A 24,029-nucleotide genomic window follows, 5' to 3' on the forward strand; every position below is an offset into this window, starting at 1 on the left:
ATAGATTTCTTTTTAGAAATATTATTATATTATATTTAATATTTCGTATATTTTCGGTAAATACTTTCAGGAGGAATATTGCATGCGACTTATATTTTAATATTATTTATCGAAGTGGCTTCGCATTTCTTTACGAAGCAAAAGTTTTCTACCATTAGGTGTGATTCTCCAGCTTTAATCTGGGCTACTCATGATTCAAGAATTTATTCTTCATTATTAATACGAATTATTAAAATGATTCTTGAAACGATTCTTGCCGCTTCCGCCATATTTACGGCATTCGAGCCGTCGTATAGTGCCGTTCTACGCGGCAGCAAAACGCTGAAACTGTTACCAAAAATCAGCTGTCGGTAATTTTACCTACCAATTTCAATATTTCGCCGCTACGCGGAATGGCGCTAGTTTCAGATTTTAAGCGGAACGCGTGTGCGGTGTCATCTAGCGGAGGAAACTGATACTATAGATTGGCTGATAGTTTCGCTGTTTCGTCGCTGCGTAAAATGGCTATGCTATTAAGGCAATTCCACAACTATCGGTGACATTAAAGCACAGTTCACAAAGTGCACCTAGAAGCGGAATCTTACAAGTGAAATAATAATAATCGCGGTTTCATCGTACACGCATAAATGTGCGACAAGTAGTTAATTTAAAACTGTTGATATGGCTATGTCTAGCATTTTATTAATGCGGAAGGGTTTTTTGGTAAATGGTAAGCGAAATTTTTTTTTTACTGATAATCATATACCGATGTCGATTCATGCATGTATCAATTTTGGTCCTGACGTTTGTGTTGTTATAATCCTTGAGAAATAAATTATCGGTGTCCATAAAGAAGATGCTGCGGAACATAATATGATTGCAAACGTTTGCGCAATTTCTTCTTTATAGTAATCTCGTCAATTGCGATCGCAAATAGAATAACAAGTATACGCATGTGATCGAATATGATGTTATCAGAAATTTTTGGCAATCCCGTTACGTTTCAGTTTCGGATGATGTTCCTTTAGGAAATAATTTAGCACCACAGTTTTCTATGTTCGCTGATCTCCAACCGTATCGGGCGTGGAAACCGTGACAGTTCACAATGTTATTGTAAGGACCGATACCAAGTCAAACTTATGAACAGGTTATGTCTTTATTGCATTGAATGCTATCTGTGGAAAAAAAAGAACCCGCACAGAGGGAACTAATAACGATTTCATACATCGTTCGATTAAAAGGCACTGAATCATTTTAGAGAACGAACAAAATGACACAGGACTTATGTCATGATTTGGAAGAATACCTGAAGAAAAACAAAATTAAAGAGGCATTAGAATTATTTGAAGGCACTGGTGATGAGGCTATTATAAACTGGTCATGGTTACTTATAAAGATTGCATCATCTTATATCGATGATGAGAATGAAAGGAAATATAAAGAAAGGTTCGACTGCTGTAAAATGATACTAAACGCTGTAGCAGAGAAATGCGATCCTTCTGATACGTTATATAGATTCTTAGAAGAAATGGAAACCGATGTAAAAGTTTGTACGATTCTAGATATAATTGGCAAGAATGTTTTAAAAGTGAAAGATAAGATGAAATATTCGTGTATCAGCGTAATAAGATCTTGCATCGAGGATCTAGCAAGAATTCACAAAGAAACCCAAGAGGCAGCAACAATGACGAAAAGAGTATTAAAAGTTTACAAAGTAATTATACCGTTTCTTGAACTAATGATACAAGAAGTAGCATTGAAGAATGCAAATTTAGACAATTATATTGAATTAAGGGATCATCTTTTAAGTATTCTCATCTGTTTGCTGGGAGAACCACTGTGTTACTTGCAAGATCACATACCAGGATCTAAATCGGATCTGTCTTTGCCAGAGACAATTGTAATGCTCATGGATCATATTACAGGAGATTTACTTCAGTTCTTAAATACTGTAAAAATAAGGAACAGAAGAAAACAGTTGAAAAGGGAAACTGCGAATGAGAGCATAGCTGAAGAAACTTATAACATTAAAACGATCCTCTTTTTATCGGATGAAAATGTATCGGATTTAGCCTATGCTAACTTGTATTTTTATATTTTAACAAAATCACATTTATGGGAGAAAGCACCGCAAGTATATAGATGGAAGTACATTTTTGAGAGATGTATATATCTTATTATTAAATTGCTTCAAGAAAAAGAAATAGTTACTGTTGAAAAAGGATTGGATCTTATAGATCACCTATTGAACAGATTAACAAAGCAATGTTTAACATCGGAATTGCTGCAGCTAAATATTTATTCAGAACTGTTTGATGCGCTGGTGCAGGTGATGATTTATTGTGATAGTAACAAAGAACGTAAAAAAGCTTTGGCATTATTTCAGAGATATTTTGAAATGTTCGATATGCAAGCTAGATATTTTATTGTTAGGCGTTTGTATCAGACCAGCGAGCATTCGGGTTTAATTAGTTTAACGACTAGTATGCTGAAAGATTCTATTATCGAATGTCTCCAAGCAACGCCTCCCGCGCCTTACTTCCTCGGTAATAATTTGGAAATTTTGTTGCAATTGTCTTGCAAATTATCACACGGTGCCACAACAGATTTGGTAGAAATATCTGATGAAGTAATTAGTAGTTTGAATCTTCTAAGATTTCTACTTCTCCGAGATAAACATAATCAAACTGGAATTTGGGATGTGATAAATAAACTTGCGAGTGATTATCTAAAACCTTTGAGAGGTGCGATAGATTTATGTAAAGCACACTGGAAGGTGAAAATAAAGGATTTAGAAGAACAGAAGAGACTTATCGGAACAAATCATTTGGGACTAGAGAAATACGATGCTGAAATAGCGTTGATCGTGGGTGGAGAAAAATTGCCTCCGTTGCCAGTATCGGAAAAGATTTTGTTTTGTCATAAGGCAGTGAACGGTCTTGATGTAATGGAAAGCATTTTAATTAGGGTCAATGAATGTATCTCTGAAAATTCGTTCGCCAAAAATAATAATAATGCTGTAACATCAAAATAACAATGTACATTTATTGTAAAATAAAGTCATTTATCTTTTATATATATATATATATTTTATATTTTTTTATATGTTATATTTTCGTTATATATCCAATAGTTTTATAAAAATCCTAACAATTGCGATCAATTAATATTTAAAAAGTTTTAATAAGTAAAAAGACGACTGAATTTAAAATTAATTTTCGTTTTAATAGGTTTTAGACGTTTATGGACGTGTAGAGTATTGCTCGCAGAACAAGCAGAAAATGCTGCCGCACAACAATCGTGTCAGAACAAGGAAAGCGATGAGGAATACGAAAAAAATATCAAGTCAAAGATTCTTAGCGCATCTCTAAAGTTTGTCCATGATCTGGGGTGGAGTCAGCAAGCCATCAGTGCTGGTAATTTGTACTAATTTTTCAGCCGAGTATCTGGGCTGAAAGCAATTACTAACAGACATGGAGAGCTGTAATTTAAAAGATTAAAAATCTTTAAGCTTTTAGTTTTGATTCCATGCTTTGAGCACTCGGCTCGCTTAATAAATATGTTTAACAAAGAATTGTATACCAAAGGTGCCGAATCAATTGGATATCCCGGCGTGATTCATGGATTATTTCCTAATCATGGAGCAGATTTAGTTCAGTATTTTTACTTGACATGTAATAATGAATTGAATAAAGTGCTTAAGGAACAAGCTCTCGCTAACGAAGCAAATTCCACCAAAGAGAAAAGATCCTTGGAATCTCAAGTACAGGATGCTGTCCAGACAAGGCTTAAAATGGTGATACCATACAAGAAAACTTGGCCACAAGCTTTAGCGCTTATGACACTACCTCCCAATGTTCCTATGTCATTGGCTAACTTACTCACTTTAGTTGATGATATTTGTTATTATGCTGGTGACAGATCAGTTGATGTAAGAGTAATTTTACGCAACTATAATGTATTTCATATTTGAAAGTACTCACAGAAAAAAATCTGTCCTATTAGATTAGTTGGTATACTAGAAGAATAGTACTGGCGGGTATATATAAGACTACCGAATTGTACATGCTACAAGATAATAGCGAAGATCATAAACAAACTTGGAGTTTCTTGGAAAGGCGAATAAAAGATGCAACGCAAATACATTCTATTCTTACAACAACTTCTGACTTGGCTTTGCCAGAGCAAGCTCTAAATCGTGCTACTGAAGCTGCCAGTGGTGCGTTTATTACAGTAAGTTGTTCTAACTATTTAAATTTATAACATTATTAGACTGCGGATTTTATGTTTCTATAATTTTGATTAATATATTTAATATGAGTACTATTTTATTGAAACTATGCAAGAATCTCCAACAGAATAAGGGAATTTTTATGTCTGAATGATTAAAAAATAATCCATAAAGTTATATTGGCATAAATATCATCAGTCTAATTGTTATATTATAATGATATTTTTACTTAATGCTTTTCTTATTTGTCAGGCACGTAATATACTTGGATTGAATTGGAATAGGTAAACCAGTGTTAACATAGAAAAAAAATAAATTTTAGAAAAAAGTCACATGCAGTATTCTTCCTAAATGTATTTACGGAAAGTAGATAAATCATTTGAATGCTGTATTGTACGTATGTTGACTTGATACGTCACAATGATGTTCAGAAACACAATTTAATGCTGAATGAACAGTTACTGCTAATTTATTTCAGTAATATAGATTAACAAGGTCTGTACATTTGAAGTCAAATTCAATAAATCTGAACTATTTTCATGCAAGATATAAAGATAAAAATTGTTAGAAATATAAATTTAACAGTATATAACAATTACCCTGCAATATTGTCGCGATTAAATAAGGCAACATAGTTTCGTTTCTTTTATATAAAATTATTTGATCTCCGAATGGAACTAGAGATCAATTTCATTCCTTAACATTCAATTGAGCAGAAGATAAGTTTGTTATAAAAAATATGTTTACACAGCCTGTGCCTAACGAGTTAAGATTACGTTTCAAGATATAACGTATTTTACAATGAAATGATTCGTACACCATTACAAAGTTATCTATTGTTACATCATGTATAGGAGCCTCAATATACTAATATCAATAACTTTGATATAATCATATCAGTTTTTATAAAAATGAGAATATCTCTTAGATCTAACAATGAACATTCCACTCATTTTACTTTTAAGAATGATACTTTTCTGAAAGTATATCGAACTACTCAATCACGTTCGTATTTATACTACCAATCTTACAGTAAACTTTTGCACTGTGTGTTCATAAATGATAACATCTAATTCCTCGCCCTTCGTATTAATAATGAGCTTCTTCAATGTAGCCTTTAATAGTTTTTGGTAAAGGTAGTTTGTGAATATTATCCAATCTAGTATTCTGGCGAATAACAAAACGACAAAGGTATTGTAAACTTCGAACTTGTGTAAATCTGCTTATTGGTTTCGTTAATCTAACCGGAAATGTTGGATGGCCAGGACACCTGGGTCGTGCATAACAGAATGGAGCTGATTGGCTAAAGTTCATGGAATATGCGATTAAATCGGCTACAGAGCTGAATTCTTCGCTTCCACTTTGGTTGCAGAGAGAAAATAAACCACCGCTGTGTTCCATACGAGCGTGAAGTAACTTACCAGATGATTTAAAACTAAGTGTCAAGACATATCTATGGAAAAAAATCAGTGTTAAAAATATTAACTACACAACAATATACTATTATCGATTAATTTTAAAAACAAACCTAACATCTGATGAGTCTCTGACTAAAAATGCACCATCTGGTTCAGAGATTAGTTTGGCATCCGCTTCATTGCCTGATATGGGTCCCCAGTACCATCCATAGTTACTTAATCTAAGTAATTCTTCCGTGAGACTCGCTTTCGCTCTATTGTCATTATTTAACGTTTCATTAGTATTCAGAGTATCTAAACTATCTTCAGTCGGATGATCTGCTATTTCATTCTCTATTGGAAGATCGTATCCTAATAGTTCCTGATTATTGGAATAAGATTGAAAAGGACTAGGAATATTTTCATATTCGTTGTCTGCTTCAAGCTCTTCATCATCTTCCGAATTAAGCGAATCTAGTTTCTTATTTACATCAAAATAATTTTCTAAAGTTTCGTCTAAATTTTCTGAAATTTCCTCATTTTGGTAAGATGAATCATCCGTGACCGGAGTCTCATCACTGTCCTGATCGTCGCACGGTTCAATCGTATTTTCCGATCGAACCTCGGATACATTACTCTCCTCTGTACAAAATCTGGATGTGTCATTTTGAAGTGTCAACAAATCTGTATTTGTTTTGTCTTCTGTCAACGAGCTGGATACTTGAATTTCATTCTCCTGTAAAAACGTCACTTAAATCTAAAACACAGCTGACATCTTTGTATACTTACTTTTTGTTTCAACTTGTATTCTGTCAGTTTCTTAATGTGCTTGTGTTCTTTGATGTTTTTGAAGAAACTGAACGATGTTTTTCTTGGTACTGTATTGTTAATATTGCACTTGACGATTCTAATGTCAATCGCGTCCTTTTCTTGTTTAACGCTATCACGTCTCGAATTACGCCTACAAAGAAAATCTAACGTTCTTGTAATTAATTTACGCGGTTTCAAGGATTGTTTCGGTGTTTTCTCTGCCCCAGAAGGAGCAGCAACGATCTGTTCCTCGGACGTCTGATTCAACATATTCAAATGTTGAGTGGTCTTTCAAACTGGCTGCGAATCAGGGAAACGATACGATTCCACTATCTTATCAAGAATTATTTCATACGCCATCTATTTCTTATTCTGTCTTCTTTTCGCGGATACAATTTTTTTTCTGGAATATTCGAGAATATTCATCGCTGTTCACTGTTTTACGAACGTCCATCCGAATTACTCTTGCACTGACTAAACACAACTATGTTTTTACGGACAATGCTGTGTACATACTGTTACGCGCTGTTACTAGAATTTTATTGTACCCTAGCAACTCGAAATTCCTTCGCAGGAAATCTTCTCAGAGATGAAACCCTAGTGTTTTTCGAGAACTTCTTCTCAATGCAGGAGCGCCCATAAGAGGATTCGTAGTGGAAATAGACCCAAAACTCTCGTGTTAGTTTCTACATTATACACGTGGCTACAAAATTATTTACCATTACGTTTCGAGTAATTGTATCCAGTTCATGAAATTATCCCTATATATTGGTTAAGTATAGTTTTCTATAATGTTATGTTTTAAATATTGCCGCGTTTTCGAATAGAGTGGCAACACTGTATGCATGTGGTGTCAAGGTCAAGATCACACGATTTTGCCCGTATTAGCGTATGCATTCTATGTTGAAACGGATTGTCCATTTTTTTAACGAAATCAGAGACGAACGAGCGAAAATTTATACATTACTATACACGTGAACGTATGTATATATATATACGCATACGTTCAGTCGTGTTATAATTCAAAAGTTTTTTTCTTCTCACAATTTAAGAACCTCTGGCTACATTTCTCTCTTTCTATTGACTATGAGGGCAGCACCGTTCAGCTATCAATTGTCAGCCAATCACAGTAGTTCTTGAATTGAGAGATGTACACGATTCACGGTCTACAGTGTTATCAAACATAACCTAAAAAAAATGTGAGACTTGTCAAACCGAGTTTCTATATCTATAACACGAACAGTTGTCATACAATATGGAAATGATTATGTGCTGCTTGTAATGAAAATAAAATCTACAATCATATATTGAATTATTTTAATGTAATTTGATGAGTTAATTAAAAATGGCTCCTCTTACGGATCTACTTTCCTGTAGTATCATCGGTAGTATTTCAATAAAACGAGCGCATGTACGATTTTCTTCATTATCTATTATCCCTTTGTTGTATTTCAGAAAAAGATTCCAACGGTGATGTATTATGGACGTGGTCTTATCCATTCATTTCAGAATTGCAGAAAGCGGTTGTATATAGAAAATGTAACTTAGAATCAGAATGTAATTCCTTGCAAGTGTTTGTATTTTCGAGGCACAAGCACGATTGGTTTTATATCCATTCCACCGAAGTATTCGATTCGGATAAATTACCAAAAGTAAGTTTATACGATTCTTACGAAGGCAGTAAGTATGGAATGAAGTTATCATTTTCTCCTTTTAATAGGTAAAACAATTTGCTCTAGTTTTATTTGCAAAAGATTTTAATCCACGGAAATATGAAGTTCTTTCGAGAGTCCTTAGCAAAATGTATTGTAAAACCGGAAAACCGACGGAAATTTTACAACTGTATCTTTCTGTATTCACGAAAGGATCTTGTTCTACTCAAGAAAATGGAACGTTTGTCTCTGATGACTTCAATAGTCACCGCTTTACAGTGAATACCAACATCAGAGAATTAATAAAAGCTTTTGAATTAGAAACTATATTGATATATACAGCTTTGCTGTTGAAAAAGAGAATAATAGTTTATCATCACAGTTTAGAACAACTTTTGAAATGGACTGGGCTGTTTCCAGCATTAATGAAACATCGCAAAGTTAGCGACAATTTGTTTCCCTGGGTTGATTTAGTCGATGATGAACTGGCAGAGTTAAAGGTACATACAATTAATAAACTTTATTGTTCATGTTCCTAATAAATACCAAACAAAAAATCTTTTTGTAGAAACATTCCCATTATGTTGCGGGCTGCAGAAACAGCTCGATATCGTCAAGAACAGATTTATTTGATCTACTTGTCAACATTCCAGCTAGAGAAATTACAGTTGCTTCGCATGCAAAAGGTAAAAGAAAAATTTGAAATTGAAAAAGTTTAAATTTACAAAATAATGTATTATCTTTTCATTTTAGAGAGTCTTACAATGACGAAAACGCATAAAGAAATAGCTCTCTTTATGGTCCAGTTATGTGAAAATCAAACCTACACGGAAGCTCAAATAATATCTGAAATTAATGATAAAACTCAAGATCTACTGAATCAACTAACATCTCTGGCTGTGGTTCAAGGACCTGACGGAAGAAAAATGGTCTCTGCACAAACGCTAAAAGAAAAAAATCTACCACCGGCTGTGGAGAATTTCTTAATTAATTTGGCTGTTGTAGAAAATTTATTCTTATTATAACATATTATATATTTTGTAAATAAATCCATTTACTCGAAATATTTCTGCCGCTGTATATTTAAAAGCATTTTTGTATATAAGACAAAGAAAAATGTAATAAAAATTTAATAAAAAGAATTGCAATTACAGATATGTTTCTATGTATACTTTATGTATAGTTTTTCTTAAATAAATGTGAATAATATGTAAAATAATTGTTTGATATCGTTTTACTATAAACAAACAAATTTTGTTTCATTTAAGAATGAAAAATATTCCATCTGGCGGACAGTTGAATTGAAAATAGGCCTTTACGAGCCAAGCCCATTTGCTTTCCCCATTCGGTTATATACAATCGACACAAGTGTAATAATAATAATCACAGAAAGTTGTTATAAAAATCGCATCGTCAGTAATGAAAATAATATTTTTTTTGGTAATTTGATGGACGAACATTATTTATATTTCGAATATTACGAAATTAGGTTGTTTGATTTGACTTACATATTACGGGAAGCCATTTTTCTGTAGCGGCCGCCTTTCATCCGGTACACGCGGTCGGAGTCCGTCGTGACAAACGTCGTGTCGTTGAAAAACGGAAATTCTAGATTTTCTACGCAGGTTTACTGGATTCTGCGATATCGTGTATGGTGTGAAAGTAATTATATTTGTGTGAGAAAATGGCGCGATACGGACAGAGACCTGAGAACGCTCTAAAAAGAGCGAATGGTACGTATGGTGTTCAGCTAGTGAAGAATATGACATGGCCGATGGATATTTTATCTAGAGTCGAAATATTCTTACGGCCCATCAGTGTCAAAATTTCGATGACCCACGCCAACCGACTTGACTGCGTGTCTTCCCAATACTGGTTAATTATCGTGAACGTTAATCTTACTTGTCACGTAACATTCAAACTGCCTGTAGTCACGTCTGTCCGATTCTTTTTTCGAAAAAATGTGTATTACTTTTGCCCAACCATATGCACCTGCGATATAAATTATGCAAGCCGCCAAGGAATCATGCTATAATTAATCACCGTTAGCTGCAACATTCGCGGTTCTATTCTTTATTTTTGATATTTCACGGATAGAAAGATTATATGTTAATATTTAATAAAATTCGTATATATTCAATACGTGTTTTTTTCTTATCTTGATAGGAATTTCGTTGTTCATAACTTTTGCTTTGTCGGACACTGTATTTTTTTGTTAAAGCTGTTTCATAGTGTTATTGAACTGACTTTGACAATACAGATGCCCATTTATTTACCGTGTTATATAAACTAGGCACTAGTTTCGCAATATAACCTGATGCACCTTGTTAAGCTATTAAACGAGTTTATAGGAAATTAAGATATGTTATTTAATGCATTTAATTGTACGCATTAAATTAACAAAATATTAGCAATACAGAATTGTCTTTTCTTTTTTAACAGAATTCATCGAAGTAGGGAAGCCATCTCGGGCATTAGACACTTTGCAAGAAGTCTTCCGGAATAAAAAATGGACGTACAACTGGTCGGAGTCCGTTTTGGAACCCATAATGTTCAAATATTTGGACCTATGTGTGGAACTGAAGAGGTCGCACATAGCGAAGGAGGGCCTATTTCAGTATCGAAATATGTTTCAATCTGTCAATGTTGGAAGTTTAGAAAACGTCATACGTGGGTATTTACGAATGGCGGAGGAAAAAACGAACCAAGCAAGGAAACAGAGCCAACAAGCTGTTATAGACATAGACGATCTCGACAACTTAGCCACACCTGAAAGCATTCTATTGTCTGCTGTAAGCGGTGAGGATGCTCAAGATAGAAGTGATCGTACAATCTTAACGCCTTGGGTGAAATTTTTATGGGAGTCCTATTGTCAGTGTTTGGAACTGCTGAGAACTAATGCACACGTGGAAACACTTTATCATGACATTGCACGTATGGCCTTCCAGTTTTGTCTTGAATACAACCGTAAGACTGAATTTCGTAAATTGTGTGAAAAGTTGAGGAAACATCTCGAAGAAATTTGTAAATTGCCGGTACTGGTATCCAATGTTTCCATGAACAGGGCCGAGACTCAACAACTGAATCTGGAAACACGATTGAACCAACTCGATTCCGCGATTCAAATGGAGTTGTGGCAAGAGGCTTTCAAGTCCTCCGAAGATGTACATGGTATGATGAACTTGTCGAAAAAGCTTCCAGTACCAAAAACAATGGCCAATTATTATCAGAAATTGGCTATGGTGTTCTGGAAGGCGGGAAATTACCTCTTCCATGCCGCCGCGTTATTCAAATTGCTGCAACTCTCTCGTGAAATGAAAAAGAACATGTCGTTGGAGGAACAGCAGAGAATGGCCAATCGTGTCTTATTAGCTACGTTATCCATTCCACTGCCATCAGCTCACCCGGAATTTGATCGTTTCATTGAAACAGATAAGAGTCCGTTAGAAAAGGCTCAAAAGCTCGCAACACTTTTAGGTCTCTCCCAACCGCCAACAAGAGTTTCTCTCCTCAAGGATATCGTTCGTTTGAATATCGTGAATTTAGCGTCCCCGCAATTGCAAGATTTATATTCATGGTTAGAAGTTGAATTCCATCCCCTGGAGTTATGTACACGAGTAGATTCTGTAATACAGACTCTGCAAACTGATGAGAACAGCCCCTTCATTCAGTATATTCCAGCCTTGCAGGACGTAACGCTTGTTCGTTTGATTCATCAAATATCACAAGTTTATCAAACCGTACAGTTTGCAAGGCTACTGGAGCTTGCCAAGTTTACAACAGATTTTCATTTAGAGCGTCTCTTAGTTGATTGTGTAAGATACAATGACATGCAAATAAGAATCAATCACGGGAAGAAGTGCGTGCACTTTGGAGTCGATTTGTCCGAGGCACAGAGGGAAGATCATCCCGATGGTCCGGTTCTACAAGCTATGCCTTCTGAACAGATTCGTTGTCAACTTGTAAATATGGCTACAGTATTGCATAGAGCAATTCATATTATCAATCCAAACAAAAAGAAAACGGAGCGTGAAAAGTTGCGCAATGCTATGGTAGGCCATTATCATGAAACTAAATTGAAGGAGCATCAAAGAATTCTGGGAAGACATAAGATCATAGAAGAGAGGAAAGAGTATATCGAACATATAAACACGGTACGCGAAGAAGAGGAAATGCGTAGGCAAGAGGAATTGCAGAGACAGCAAATGCTGGCTGAACAAAAGAGATTGGAACAGGAGAGGGAGGAGCGCGAAAGAAAGCGGCAGCAAAGTGAAATACAACAAATTAAGGACCGTCACCTTAAAGAGAAAATGCAACAAATTTCGCAGACTAGTCACGGTCAGAAGGTACTCAAGAAACTAGACGAGGACGAGATTAAGAAGTTGGATGCCGAGCAAATTGCAGCTAGGGAAGCTGAGGAGCTGCAGAAAGAACGCAGAGAAATGCAACAAAAGTTGAAGTCTCAGGAGAAGAAGATCGATTATTTGGAGCGTGCCAAACGGTTAGAGGAGATACCATTACTAGAGAAAGCAGTCGAGGAAAAGATGGGTCAAGCCAAGCTACGCTGGGAGCAGCAAGAGGCGGAAAGAATTGCTGCAGCCAAAGAAGAGAGACAGCAGGCTGTCGCAACGAGAGCACGTATGGCTAGGATGAAGGAGGATCATGATAGCTTCTTGTCAAAGATATTGGCCGAACGTAAGAGTATTTACCTTGATAAGCTGAATGAATTTGAAAAGATATTGAACGAGGAGAGAGTCAGCAGAATGCTGAAGCGCAAGGTTGAGCGTAAAGCCGAGCGTAAAGCAAGATGGGAACACGAACGTGCCGAGGCGCTGGAAAGAAGACGGCAGGAGGAATTGCGAATTAAACAGGAAGAGGAGAAACGACGAATAGAGGTGGAGAAAGCGCGACGGGAGGAAGAGGAAAGATTAAGACGTGCCGAAGAGGAAGCAAGGGAGGCCGAACGTTTGGCTAAGATCGAGAGACAAGCCGAGATTACTAGGGCCAGGGAAGCTGAGATCGAACGGAAATTGGAGGAAGAGAGACAAAAGGAAAAGGATATGAGCGATGCATGGAGACGCCAACGCGCACCAGAGAAACCAGGTTTGCATCGGATTACTTTCACTATTTTATATGTACAAAGCAGAGTAGATACAACTTGATACTGATTATAATAACACTTTTCTGCCGTAGCCGAAGTAATGTCTTGGCGTCGTAATGCTGAAGCGAAAGAAGACGGCAACAAAGAAGAGTTCTCTCGATGGAAGAGACGCGGCGAGCCAGACAACAAGTGGCGAAAGGATGAGCTGGAAAGACCGAGAAAAGAGAATTCAGATGCATGGCGACGACACGGTTTCGATAAGGAGGATGGTCGGGATAGGGACAGGGAATGGGAGAGGGATAATAGAATAGACAGAGACCGTGGAAGGGATGCGCCGCCGCCGCCGCGTCCCGTAAGTAATATGGTAGTGTGATAAATAAAGGACGCATTTTTGTGGTAACACGTAAACACGTATATTTGGTTTTACAGGCGCGTGATATTCCACGCAGCGATACCATAACCGATGGTTTCCGTGGCCGTGGAAGAATGCCCGAACGTCGCCCATCTCCTACTGGACGTCGTGAGGAACCAATACGTGGCAGCAATCAGAGTTGGCGCAGTAAGGGCGACGTGATACAAAACTCACCTCGGGATCCACCTAGACGCGATGAAAAGTAAGCTCTTACTTCCATTGGTGATCATTGGGCTGCGGTTTTAATTCTTATACATAATCCGTCTATTAATTAACACCGCCCTCGAGCTACGTCATTTTAAAAAGTTAGATTTAATGTTCAAAGATTGTCGTACACAATGTACTAAGAAATACGATTTTTTAATGACTAGGCGCGACGATCCAAAAGAGGACAGACTTCCACCAAAACAGGAGGAAAGAAGACGACCACCAGAGGACGACGGATGGTCGCACGTCAGCAGCCGGCGTTAACCTAAAACATCGGAGTTACCTATAGAAGCAACGTTTACTATTCTTCAAGAACAGTGCATAATACGCAGTTAGACTTTTTGCAAAGAAACTACACGGTGTGCCTAACTCGGCTGTTCTGTTCACCGCTGCGTTCCTTCTCCGAAATAATCGTTGTAATTTAAAGAAAGCACAAAGGCAATTCGTTCGTAGGCAACTTCGTCGCGTCGGACTAAAAGGCAACCGATGATAAAAAGCAAAATGCAAACTAACGAACGCTGGGAAACAGCGATAGAATTCAGTTTTTATGATTTTTCTAAAAAGAAAGAACCTCCAACACATGAATCATTTTTAATATCGACAATATGTACTGCGTTACGTGCATTAGGCTTGACAAGAAAATAAGAACGCTCGGGACAGTATATACAATTACTTCGCGCCTCACAATTGTATGTGAAATACTGAATCGATGTACAGAACAGAAGAAATGGTGGACTGTATGTACCGTATGTGGACTGTATGGGCCACGTACAGTTTGTCACGTCTTTTGCTCAAGAATTGAGTTGGCTAGATAAGTCTCGTCACGGTGTGGTGGGAGTCTCAAAACATCAATAAAGTTCTCTTGTATCCTAACACTAATGCGATTTTTTTTTAACGAACTGGTACACATCGTGTCATACCTCTCTCTCTCTCCCCCAGAAAGAAAGAAAGACGAAAGATACACTCCTTCTCTTCCGTGCACAATCGTGGCAACGATGTTTTTAACTTTTATAATACAGTCAGGTTTTGAGACCAATACGAGTGCCGTCCTCGATGTTGTATGGCATAAATATAAATGAAGATCGATGCATCTTGTCCGTATTGTCTTTTTAATTGTTTTATTACATATATATTGATAATAGTTAAGAGTCTACGATGCTACGTAATAAATAAATCACTACAGAGTATCAAACTCCGTTTCTATTTACATACCTACTCGATTAAATAGTTTGATTAATTTACACGAAAGATTTCAGAGGGAAACGTGTAATAGGAGCAGACATGAGAAAAATAACATCGCCAGGCCGCGCCTCACTTACGAACTATGGACACTACTATAAAAATGCAAAACTGTAAAAATTGTTTAGGGAATTGATATTGCACCAGACATATGAAAATCGTACAAACGTCTATGATTAGGTACTCACTGATTTTTTATTATTCGTAATTGTAACGTAATTCAGCGCACTTAATGTACACTTCTGTTCGAATCGCACATTGTTACGACGTTCGTAGCGGAAGCATTTATCAATTTACATTTCGTTTTGATTTCCCATCGTAATTATGCTAGCGGCACGAAGAACCCGACGGTCAGGCTTTTTAACTTTTCGCGTTAAAACATTCTCGCACAACATTGTTCGAAACCCTACAAAAAATACTATGCAATCTCGTAGAATTGATTGCTTTGGTTAGATCGGTCGCAAATATTAAGTACATTACCAAAAGCGATTCCAGTTTTAACGAATGATTTAAATGATTACTGCTATTGCGTTCGTTTAGCGAACGATCCCCGCGCACGTTCTATTTGATCGTGCACCCCTTAGAAATCCGATGTCGTCCGTTCGCGTCATCCGTGTCGTAGATAGATCCTCGCGACATAGAGATGTTTCGCGCGAGGAATTCCTTCGCGATTCCGCGTCGTTTTCATCGTCGCGTTTTGCTTGAAAAGAAACGACCCAACAAACACACCTAGGAACTTGACGAGATTCGGTCCCGGACAACGGAGAACGCACCGCTCTCTGTATAATCGACTCCCGTTCGCCCGGCGCGCCGAGCGCTGTTTAATTTCTGTAATGGATCTCTTCTATTTGAGTCTGCGCCCCGAGAATCCTCGGATTCAATACAGCATTATTGCCGCGGCGGTCTTCTCTTCTAACGCCGGAATTGCTTCCAGACGTTCAATTTTGTCCCGGCCGGAGCCCCAGCCGACCAACGCTATGCTGATTAAATGCACCACACCGGCGCACACGACCAGCCTGCAACAAACAACGATCACACTTGACTTGGCGATAATTATTATTCTAATTATTATTATTATAATTAATATTGTTTAACGATCTATAAAATATTGGTCTCCTAGAACATTATCGAGACTGAAATAGTTCTCACTTCTGGCTTATATATCTCCGGAATTTATGCCGCGTAAGACTGTTAGAACTAATATTATTTGTCAACGATACGTTTCAAATTTTAAGTGCCAACAGATCTGGAAGCGCGAGCCGTAACCGGATGAATTATGGCGGAAGAACGAAGATGATCTCTCTCGCATCGGTGTAATGCGGATAGAGGAGAAGGAAAATCGCGTATTCTTTGGTACCGTCGAGGCATAAACGACGCCCCTTTCTCACGCCGGCTACGCCGGGATCGTTCTGAAGAGCGCCCGGCCGTGTCTCGCGCGCGGAACCGGGGAAACATTTATCGTATTGAACTGCGGGGGCTTTAGAATCCGCGAACGATGAGGCATGGAGTCGTCGAGGCGCAGTTTGTCCGAGGCTTCGTGCCCGCGATACTACATCGCCATTGAGCGGAGAATAAAAGGTCTCTTACCAAAATGAATAACCGAGCTCAGCAGAACCCTCGCTGGTCCACATATTGTCGATGTCCTCCTTCGGCAGCACGTTGAAGTACAGCTTTGTGTAGTACTGTGCCAGCCAGGTGCTCGTGCTGGCGAGGCACATTAACACTGAAACGGGACCCCAATTAAACCAATATTGAATACGGTGTGTTTCTCACGTCCGCCTTCTTCGTTAACCGAACCGCGCGGCGACTTCCTCTCCGTCGCCGCTTATTCTTTAATGAAACACGCGCGAGCACGCGGGGCACACGCCTTACCGAAACATCGATACTTCGATATCGTTAACCCCGTTACGCTCTTCAGAATTGCATAGTTGCACAAACTTGGTTGAGAGCCGCCCGTTCGTTCTTTATTCACGCGTTTACTTGACGAGTCGCGCGGCAACATCGTTGACTTTTTAATTAGAGAAATTGTTGCAATTATAATATTCGAATGTTAAGCTAAATAGTATTTGAACAATGCGAAAAGAAGATATCGATGGAAACAGAACATTTTTTTTTCGTTTTAAAAGAGGCTATAATTTTGCTCTTTTAGCTCGCCTCGAATATTGTCCTATAATTTAAAAAAAAAAAAGCGAACAATTTTATTTTAACCGTGTCACGTCTTCGTATCGCCGACGAAGGCTCGACGAAAATCCAACCGATTTCGCCGGCCCCGTTGGAAATTTCAGAAAACTGAAAGGCCCGGAAGGAGAGCCGGAAGTTTAACGAGTTATTCTCTGGATTTGCGAGAGCAGGACGGTTCGGCGAGTGATCCGCCGAACAAAGCGAGCTCCCGGGACAGCTCAACGGAAGTTTATATGGGCAATTTGGAAGACTCACGCGTTAAAATATTTATGAAGTACACGCCGGGATCGGAGAGGATTTTCGACCTCGGCGATGTGGCAGTGTTCAAAACGGCCAGCAGCGCCGCCAATCCTGCTGTGACCAGGGCTGCCGAGGTCGTCGTCAGGGTGCTGATCCACAGACCCCACGACATCACCGTTGGATCTTGTCGGATCATCTGAGGCACTGGAACGACAATCGATCGATTACTATAGGCTACGCTGCGACAGAATTTATCGTCTATTTTAGATCATTGCGGCAAGAAATTCGTTTAAAATTATACGAAAGGTATTGATCGTTAGATTTTTAAGCCGTCTCTTATTTTTATATGTTATTTTGTAAGAATTAGAGAAAAATTTCTTTCGTCGATTAAAGGATTACTTATAAGAAGAAAAGTCAAAATGCTATGAAACTTAGTTAATTTATACGTTTTCGTTGTACTTTTGTCTGCAGTGCTTAAATAAATATTTAAATATTGAAGTTTTGTTCTCCTAACTCGTGCTGTACTTTATATTTTATATTTTAAAAGTAATAAATAATATTTGGATTATTAAGATTTTATTCCGAGTCGCCGGCAGTCCCGCGACGTCACTAATGGCGAAAGGTGAAAGAGGGTTGTTCCAGGGTTAAAAATCTGTCATAATTGCACAAGGATCTTATGCGACCTCCTCTGCACCATGCATTGGGTATTTTTACAAAAATACAAATGAGACCTTTAATCGACACCGTGCGATTTATTCTTTCCGCGACGCCGCGCTTATGAGATCTTATAGAGGAACGGCGAAGAAAATAATTCGTGCGATTGGTCCGACGTCGGAGGTAAACAGCGGCGGAAGGCATCGAGAGCGGAGAACCCTCTGCGCCGCGCGGATCGAAAGGTTCGGATCCAGCGGAGCGAGACCGTTCGTCTCTGTTTCCCGGGGCTCGCGTTTAAAATTCTACGACACGGTACCCGCGACCGGCTGCCGCAGCAGAATGCAACATTTTTGTTCCGCTCAAAGGGGACACTCCGTTCCCCGTAGTCGTTACTAATCTAGACCGCTATCGGGCACGGCGAAACTTCGGTGCCCTTTGAAGTCCGGCGGCGTTTTTCCAGCCGCGCCGTGGGGAGGAAGAGCCCGCCGAATCGCGGGCGGACAGCCGCGCAAATGGAAATTATCGTGGCGCGTAATGAATAATTAAACGAGCGGTAAATAGTCGCCGGCTTTGACCGGACCAAGTTATATTGCACCGCAAATAACGGACTATTTAATTAGGCCCGAGGGCGAGGCTCTCAGCCGGTCGTCGCAAAGTTGGCAGCGTCCCGTCTCTCTCTCTCTTTCTCTCTCTCTCTCTCGCTCTCTCCGCCGGGGCACATCCCTGGAATTTCTCGAGTGAAACTTTTCTTTGGTATCGAATTCACGTGGCCCTCTCCTCCTCTCTGCCGCGCGCCACGTCGTCACACGTGAACTATTCGTCTTCGTCGCTGAAACGAACCGACCCCGGTGGCTTCGGCCACGGAAACTGCATAGACGGAGAGGCCGGGACTGTACACAAGACCAGTTCCTCGTTTTGCAATTACGGAAATTATGCCGCGGCCGTGGCACGAAATTAATAAATTGCCTCGGAATATTTCGTGGAAAGTTTCCGGCGCCCGTCGCCAGAACTTTCAGTCGGATTTCTTTCGCAGTCGCGGTTGATCGGCGCTGATTATTTTCTACCAGAGAACGAATTTATTGTCTGCCAACAATTTTCAAGTATTGATATCAAGTATTGATAATGGCGGACGCGTTGAACAGACTACCTTAAAAATATTAATAATTGCTCAGATTTCACAGGTATACTTGTCGAGAATTTATTAAATAAACATGCTTCTACGTGTGCATGTATTATTACTAAAAATTATGACAAATATATTTTTGATGTTTTTATCGCGTAATTTGAAACATTTTAGTTGTCTCTAAATCGCAGCGCAGACTTTCGACGCCGGCTGTACCACCATATTCAGCTCTGTTTCTATATTTTCAAGTGTCTCAACAAATTGGCGGAAGCGTCTGCGATTATAACAATCTATTCTTCGGAATCGCACGCTGTCGGCGCGGTTTTACTTTCTTTGAAAAATCGGAGCTCTATTTCGACGTTCGCATTCATGAAAACGGAACAGATGGTCAATTACCGCGGCTTGTTATTAGCCAGCCAGCGTATGTTTATGCTAATTCACGATTACAGAGACTAATCTATGGAAAAGGCAACTCTGGTTAGCATTCCGCTTCCCGCGCGAGAGGCTCACCCATTGTCTTCCCGGTTAAACGTATTCATATTGTTATTCCTTATTTAAAATCATAATTTCAAAAATGATACGGCGAAGATCTATTTTCTCACGGTTCCGGCTCTGCATAAATGCAACGATTCCCTTAAAAAAAAAAAGAAAGAAATGTGAGAGCAGCCCTTTTCAAAACAGAACCGCGCGTTCTCGTTTTTTCTTCTTTCTTTTTTCTTTCTCATCTCCAAGAGACGCTTCCCTGAAACGTTCCGCGTTAAAGAATATTAAAGCACGACGTTAAAAAGACCCCGGGAATCCCGGTTTATTAAAGCACGCGAACTTTTTGTTAGAAAGATGTAACCGTAAGCTGCCTTCAAACGCTTCGCGAGTCGGCTGCCCCCCACCCTCGCGTCCACCGTGTAACACGATTAACCGCGGAGGACACGTTGCGACCGGTTCTTCTTTGTCCGCCTGTAAAAATGATTGAACGCGGACGCGCGCGCTCTATTTTGAACGAAATTATTAACGGTTCCATTACGCTTTACGGCCGCGTGTCCGCCGCGCGGAGAAGCGCAGCTCTTGCCCCGCCGGTCCGCCGGCTGGCCACCGCGCGGTTCTAACAAGAGCAAAGTCGGCCAAACAGAAATTTAGATTACGCAGGACCGCGGCCGTTGTAAAAACAACGCCGTTCTCGCGTTTTTCGCGGGCGTTTTACGTCGGCGACGGCTCTGGCGAGAACTGTGGAATCTCTGTCCGTTCGGACGAATAATCCGATGATTATTCTTCATATAAGAATATCCGATGATTATTCTTTATATTCTTTATATAATAGTAAAGGTGTTCGAGGACTCGGGGGCAGGTAACCCGCGAACACGGAAGCGTTTTAATGGGGGATACTGCTATTAACGTCCCGCTGGAATTTCATGGGGAAAAATCGTACGGTGTTGGCCGACTCCCACGCGGCGTGTTCGGCGCTGTGTAGCGGGATAAAGCGAGCCAGCTCGAGGCAGAGATTCCGTCTGCGAGAGCAGCCGGCTGTTGTAACAATAGGAACGGAAACTGGTTTCCGAGCGCGCAAAAATCCGCGGCCGTGCCTCGTGGTCGACTTTCACGTGCGCTACAACACGCCGGCTGCTCCGTATCATCGGTGCCGGCGAAGCTGACCACGGGGAACGTTCCAGTCCCCTTTTTTCCGTGTAAACTTCCAAGGAAAGTCGAGTGTCCCGTTCCCCTTTGTCTCCCGTCCTGTCGCGCCGGATTCGGCGACTGTTCCGCCCGCGCTCGAAAGCATCGATCGACTCTCAGCGTACTTCGACAATGCACCGTCTCTGAAAACTTTGATTCGTCTCTTTATTCTTTTCGGGATATGCACAATATTATTATCATTCATTTCGTAACCTAGCGTTCGTTGTACTCCGGCCCGCGTTACTCGAATTCCGTCGGTTCCATTTACTTAAAAATACAGCTCGTGAACCAGACCGGCCCGTGAAATTGATTCATTGACGTCGCGCGGCCGCGCGCGATATCTGTCCCCCGGTTTCACCTGACGTAAAAAATCCCATTTCGGATTCGTTCCGTGCGCGGCGCGGTTATCGCTCGATCCGCAATCATCGGATGAAAATTGTTTTCAGAAACACCCGTGACCGTGTAATCCGTGCACGCCGCGTTACGTTCACCGGATTTTCTAGCGACGCTTTTATCCGACCGCGTCTCTTACGATCGTCAACAGTTTCGTTGATAATACATTTTTAATAATCGCGAATGTTCGTTGCATGTGATGTTCCGTTGTCCGCTGTTCGTTGCGCGATGTTAATTCGTACGGCGCGCAAGAATAATATGTGCGCGCGTTAATTAAATTAAATATGAATTCGCGCGACTCGCAGTACGTAATCACGTGTCTCCTCATGCAAAATAGAAATTGTCTTTATTAATTATAAGGGGCGGGTGCTGCGTAGACATTTGTTCCTTCTCTTTAATGTTACAATTATTTTACCGAATATTTTATATATTTTATTTTAAGGTCACTGTGATGGAACAATGTTGTGAAATTGTTCAATTGCTTTAGCTATTTCGCATTTGATATACCATTTATATATTAGAATAAAATTAAAAAATATATTATAATTAAATATAAATATATTGTAATTAAATATAAATATATTGTAATTAAATATAAATATATTATAATTCAATATAAATATATTATAATTCAATATAAATATATTATAATTAAATATAAATATATTGAAAACCATTTCACCATTTTTATTGAAACGTATGCTTGAATCGATATATTCGATTAATCATTTCCTATAAAACAGTCTTTTTAACGTCGAGGTTATTAAATAAAAAAAATGAGGGTGTAACCAGAGGGTGTAAACGACCTTTATGGTGAATTTAGCGTCGAAACGGCACCTTACGAATCGGTACGGTTATTTTGCGAATCCCGCGCGGAAGATAAGACCATGAAGGGGTCTCCAGTTAAAGTAATCGTAACGCGCGCAAGTTCCGCTGTTCTTCACACTTTTACTGCTAATTCGTCGAAGCTTCTTTCACCCGCGTCGGAGTTCGCGTGATCCTCCGAAGCATAAGATTACACACACTTTTTTCCTCCCCCTTCCCCGTAGGATCTCCTTTGACGTCCGTCTCGTCGAAAGTTATCAAGAAGGTCGCCAATTTGAAGGGTAAACGTCCCGCGGAATTATTGCACGGGTTTCCGGGGTGGGACGACGACGACGACGACGACGACGGGAAAACGCGGCGCGTATTTCTTTAGGGCCTCTCCGCCCGGCGTCTGAAATTTTCGATTCTTTTTTGCAAAAGTTTCGCGCTCGATATTCAATCTGCAGAACCAATTTCCTCTCGCGGCGTTTCCTTATACCGAGATATTCGCTTCTACTGTATTAGACCATCCGCCGACGCCGCCGTAGCGAAGAGAAATTTTTCTTTTCTCAAAAGAGAAGACGAAAGAAAGAAAGAATGAGAGAAAGAGAGAGAGAAAAAAAGAAAATAATCATTCTTGCTCCCCCTCTGGGAACTCTCCGCTTTTAATAGGGATTTCGTATTGCGAACTCGGTTGATTTGAAAAACACGAGACGTCCCCCGGCCGAAGAAGATGATTACAATCTTTATTCCGTACACCGTCGTCCACAGGGCGGGGAGGGATGGATGATATTCTCCTTGGCGCGACGTAACAGAATGAAAATGTTTGTCTAAAAATTCATTATTCGCCACCGCGCCGCGAACTGCTCCAGCCGACTTGCAAGATCTCGCGCGATTTATGGCGGCTCGACCGGTAGCGAACATTTTCCCTACCGAGGACAGATCGATGGAAATTAATATATTCTTCGCGCGTGAAGGTCCATCCGCGTTTATTTTCTAAACAACGCGCGACTCTTTCGCGTCCCTCTATTCACGGAATCGAATTTCTGGAACATCGAACGACCACGAACGCGTCTTTTTTCCAGAGGAGAGTACGATTATTGTCTCGACCGTTGTACGATTTATTTGTCGCGCGAATTATACGCGCGAGAGATGAATTTTATACGGTCCGGATGATTTAAACCGACGGGGTTAATTTATCTCTCGCAGCGGAGCGGCGGACGTTAAAGCAAACAAAATAATTAGCGAGCGAGTCCGTCGGACCGAGCCCCCCGCCGGTGAATGGGACGTCTATCCGAAGTTGCGAAGTCTCGTCCGAGAGAGGGGGGCTGCGCGGTACGCATCTTGGATTCGATTCCGTTCCGTCATCGGGGCCCCCCCGGGTTCAATTAAACATTCACCGAGCGGCGCGGCGATGCCGAGGGATCGATACGTGAGGAACGATCGGAATGAGCAACACTCGCGGCGTCGTCCGCCCGACGCGATTAACTTTTTTCCCCCGGTGTTTATCGGCCGACGAGATGTCGACGGAGAGGATTAATAAGCAATTACACCGATTCGATTGCGCCGCGCATACGGAACGCTGAGTCGGAACTCGGATTGTCTGCTGTCCCGGAATGATCCTTGCCGTTCGACGCGTGCGACGCGCCTGCGTCTACGCGGCGAGCGTTATTCGAGGTTAACCTTTTAGATACGGCAGGATTTTGCGCAAATAAAGTTTTTCGTAACTAAATTACGATTTTCTCTTAATATATATTTTTTCCGGATATCTATATATAGTACTAATAACATATATATTCTTTTCTTAATATATTGTATATACACACTTTCACTTTAATTGTTTGCTTTAATAAATAATAAAACAATTGAGTAAAGTCCGAGTAAATGGAGTAAAGCCATTCGCGAAAGCCACTATAGTGGCGCGTAGTATCTAAAAGG

The 24,029-nt window shown here is 39.9% G+C and overlaps 5 protein-coding genes across 7 annotated transcripts; 3 read left to right on the forward strand and 2 right to left on the reverse strand.

Moving 5' to 3' along the window:
* Positions 1–547: 547 nt before the first annotated feature.
* On the forward strand, positions 548–4,602 carry LOC144472652 (ubiquinone biosynthesis protein COQ9, mitochondrial-like). 2 transcript variants are annotated; one of them, XM_078185943.1, is made up of 5 exons: positions 552–709; positions 3,210–3,395; positions 3,567–3,910; positions 3,985–4,212; positions 4,463–4,602. In XM_078185943.1, exons 1-5 carry the CDS (start codon positions 661–663, stop codon positions 4,496–4,498), a joined length of 843 nt encoding a protein of 280 aa, XP_078042069.1. In that variant the 5' UTR covers positions 552–660; the 3' UTR covers positions 4,499–4,602. The 2 variants fall into 2 exon arrangements, with proteins under 2 accessions (XP_078042068.1, XP_078042069.1); XM_078185942.1 differs by lacking the exons at positions 3,567–3,910; positions 3,985–4,212; positions 4,463–4,602 and adding an exon at positions 987–3,017 and having other exon boundaries at positions 548–709; positions 3,210–3,306.
* LOC144472653 (uncharacterized) lies at positions 3,005–6,966 on the reverse strand. Its single transcript, XM_078185944.1, has 3 exons — positions 6,397–6,966; positions 5,739–6,343; positions 3,005–5,663 (listed from the first exon to the last, which is right to left on the reverse strand). The coding sequence occupies exons 1-3, from the start codon at positions 6,685–6,687 to the stop codon at positions 5,300–5,302; spliced, it is 1,260 nt and encodes a 419-aa protein (XP_078042070.1). The 5' UTR covers positions 6,688–6,966; the 3' UTR covers positions 3,005–5,299.
* Positions 6,967–7,538: 572 nt separating this feature from the next.
* LOC144472320 (DENN domain-containing protein 10) lies at positions 7,539–9,294 on the forward strand. 2 transcript variants are annotated; one of them, XM_078185290.1, is made up of 6 exons: positions 7,539–7,802; positions 7,873–8,069; positions 8,157–8,347; positions 8,452–8,569; positions 8,638–8,755; positions 8,823–9,294. In XM_078185290.1, exons 1-6 carry the CDS (start codon positions 7,763–7,765, stop codon positions 9,092–9,094), a joined length of 936 nt encoding a protein of 311 aa, XP_078041416.1. In that variant the 5' UTR covers positions 7,539–7,762; the 3' UTR covers positions 9,095–9,294. The 2 variants fall into 2 exon arrangements, with proteins under 2 accessions (XP_078041416.1, XP_078041415.1); XM_078185289.1 differs by having other exon boundaries at positions 7,540–7,802; positions 8,138–8,569; positions 8,823–9,288.
* A 318-nt stretch (positions 9,295–9,612) lies between these two features.
* On the forward strand, positions 9,613–14,662 carry Eif3a (eukaryotic translation initiation factor 3 subunit A). The gene is made up of 5 exons (XM_078184807.1): positions 9,613–9,802; positions 10,512–13,172; positions 13,263–13,522; positions 13,600–13,784; positions 13,954–14,662. Exons 1-5 carry the CDS (start codon positions 9,754–9,756, stop codon positions 14,051–14,053), a joined length of 3,255 nt encoding a protein of 1,084 aa, XP_078040933.1. The 5' UTR covers positions 9,613–9,753; the 3' UTR covers positions 14,054–14,662.
* A 222-nt stretch (positions 14,663–14,884) lies between these two features.
* Positions 14,885–19,740, reverse strand: LOC144473407 (uncharacterized). Its single transcript, XM_078187257.1, has 4 exons — positions 19,737–19,740; positions 17,465–17,653; positions 16,616–16,751; positions 14,885–16,044 (listed from the first exon to the last, which is right to left on the reverse strand). Exons 1-4 carry the CDS (start codon positions 19,738–19,740, stop codon positions 15,906–15,908), a joined length of 468 nt encoding a protein of 155 aa, XP_078043383.1. The 3' UTR covers positions 14,885–15,905.
* Positions 19,741–24,029: the final 4,289 nt, after the last annotated feature.

The sequence above is a fragment of the Augochlora pura genome, chromosome 7 (assembly GCF_028453695.1).
Source record: "Augochlora pura isolate Apur16 chromosome 7, APUR_v2.2.1, whole genome shotgun sequence".
NCBI lineage: Eukaryota > Metazoa > Arthropoda > Insecta > Hymenoptera > Halictidae > Augochlora > Augochlora pura.

Coding starts and splice junctions, on each gene's coding strand:
- LOC144472653 (XM_078185944.1), bottom strand. CDS start 6,687: ATGTTGAATCAGACGTCCGAGGAACAGATCGTTGCTGCTCCTTCTGGG. Junction 6,344..6,396: donor AATACAAGTTGAAACAAAAA/GTAAGTATACAA, acceptor ACGTTTTTACAG/GAGAATGAAATTCAAGTATC. Junction 5,664..5,738: donor AGAGACTCATCAGATGTTAG/GTTTGTTTTTAA, acceptor TTTTTTCCATAG/ATATGTCTTGACACTTAGTT.
- LOC144472320 (XM_078185289.1), top strand. CDS start 7,763: ATGGCTCCTCTTACGGATCTACTTTCCTGTAGTATCATCG. Junction 7,803..7,872: donor ACTTTCCTGTAGTATCATCG/GTAGTATTTCAA, acceptor GTTGTATTTCAG/AAAAAGATTCCAACGGTGAT. Junction 8,756..8,822: donor AGTTGCTTCGCATGCAAAAG/GTAAAAGAAAAA, acceptor TTTTCATTTTAG/AGAGTCTTACAATGACGAAA.
- LOC144473407 (XM_078187257.1), bottom strand. Junction 16,752..17,464: donor CTTCATAAATATTTTAACGC/GTGAGTCTTCCA, acceptor GTCCCGTTTCAG/TGTTAATGTGCCTCGCCAGC. Junction 16,045..16,615: donor GAGCTCGGTTATTCATTTTG/GTAAGAGACCTT, acceptor TGTTTGTTGCAG/GCTGGTCGTGTGCGCCGGTG.
- Eif3a (XM_078184807.1), top strand. CDS start 9,754: ATGGCGCGATACGGACAGAGACCTGAGAACGCTCTAAAAAGAGCGAAT. Junction 9,803..10,511: donor CGCTCTAAAAAGAGCGAATG/GTACGTATGGTG, acceptor CTTTTTTAACAG/AATTCATCGAAGTAGGGAAG. Junction 13,785..13,953: donor CCACCTAGACGCGATGAAAA/GTAAGCTCTTAC, acceptor TTTAATGACTAG/GCGCGACGATCCAAAAGAGG.
- LOC144472652 (XM_078185942.1), top strand. CDS start 1,250: ATGACACAGGACTTATGTCATGATTTGGAAGAATACCTGAAGAAAAAC.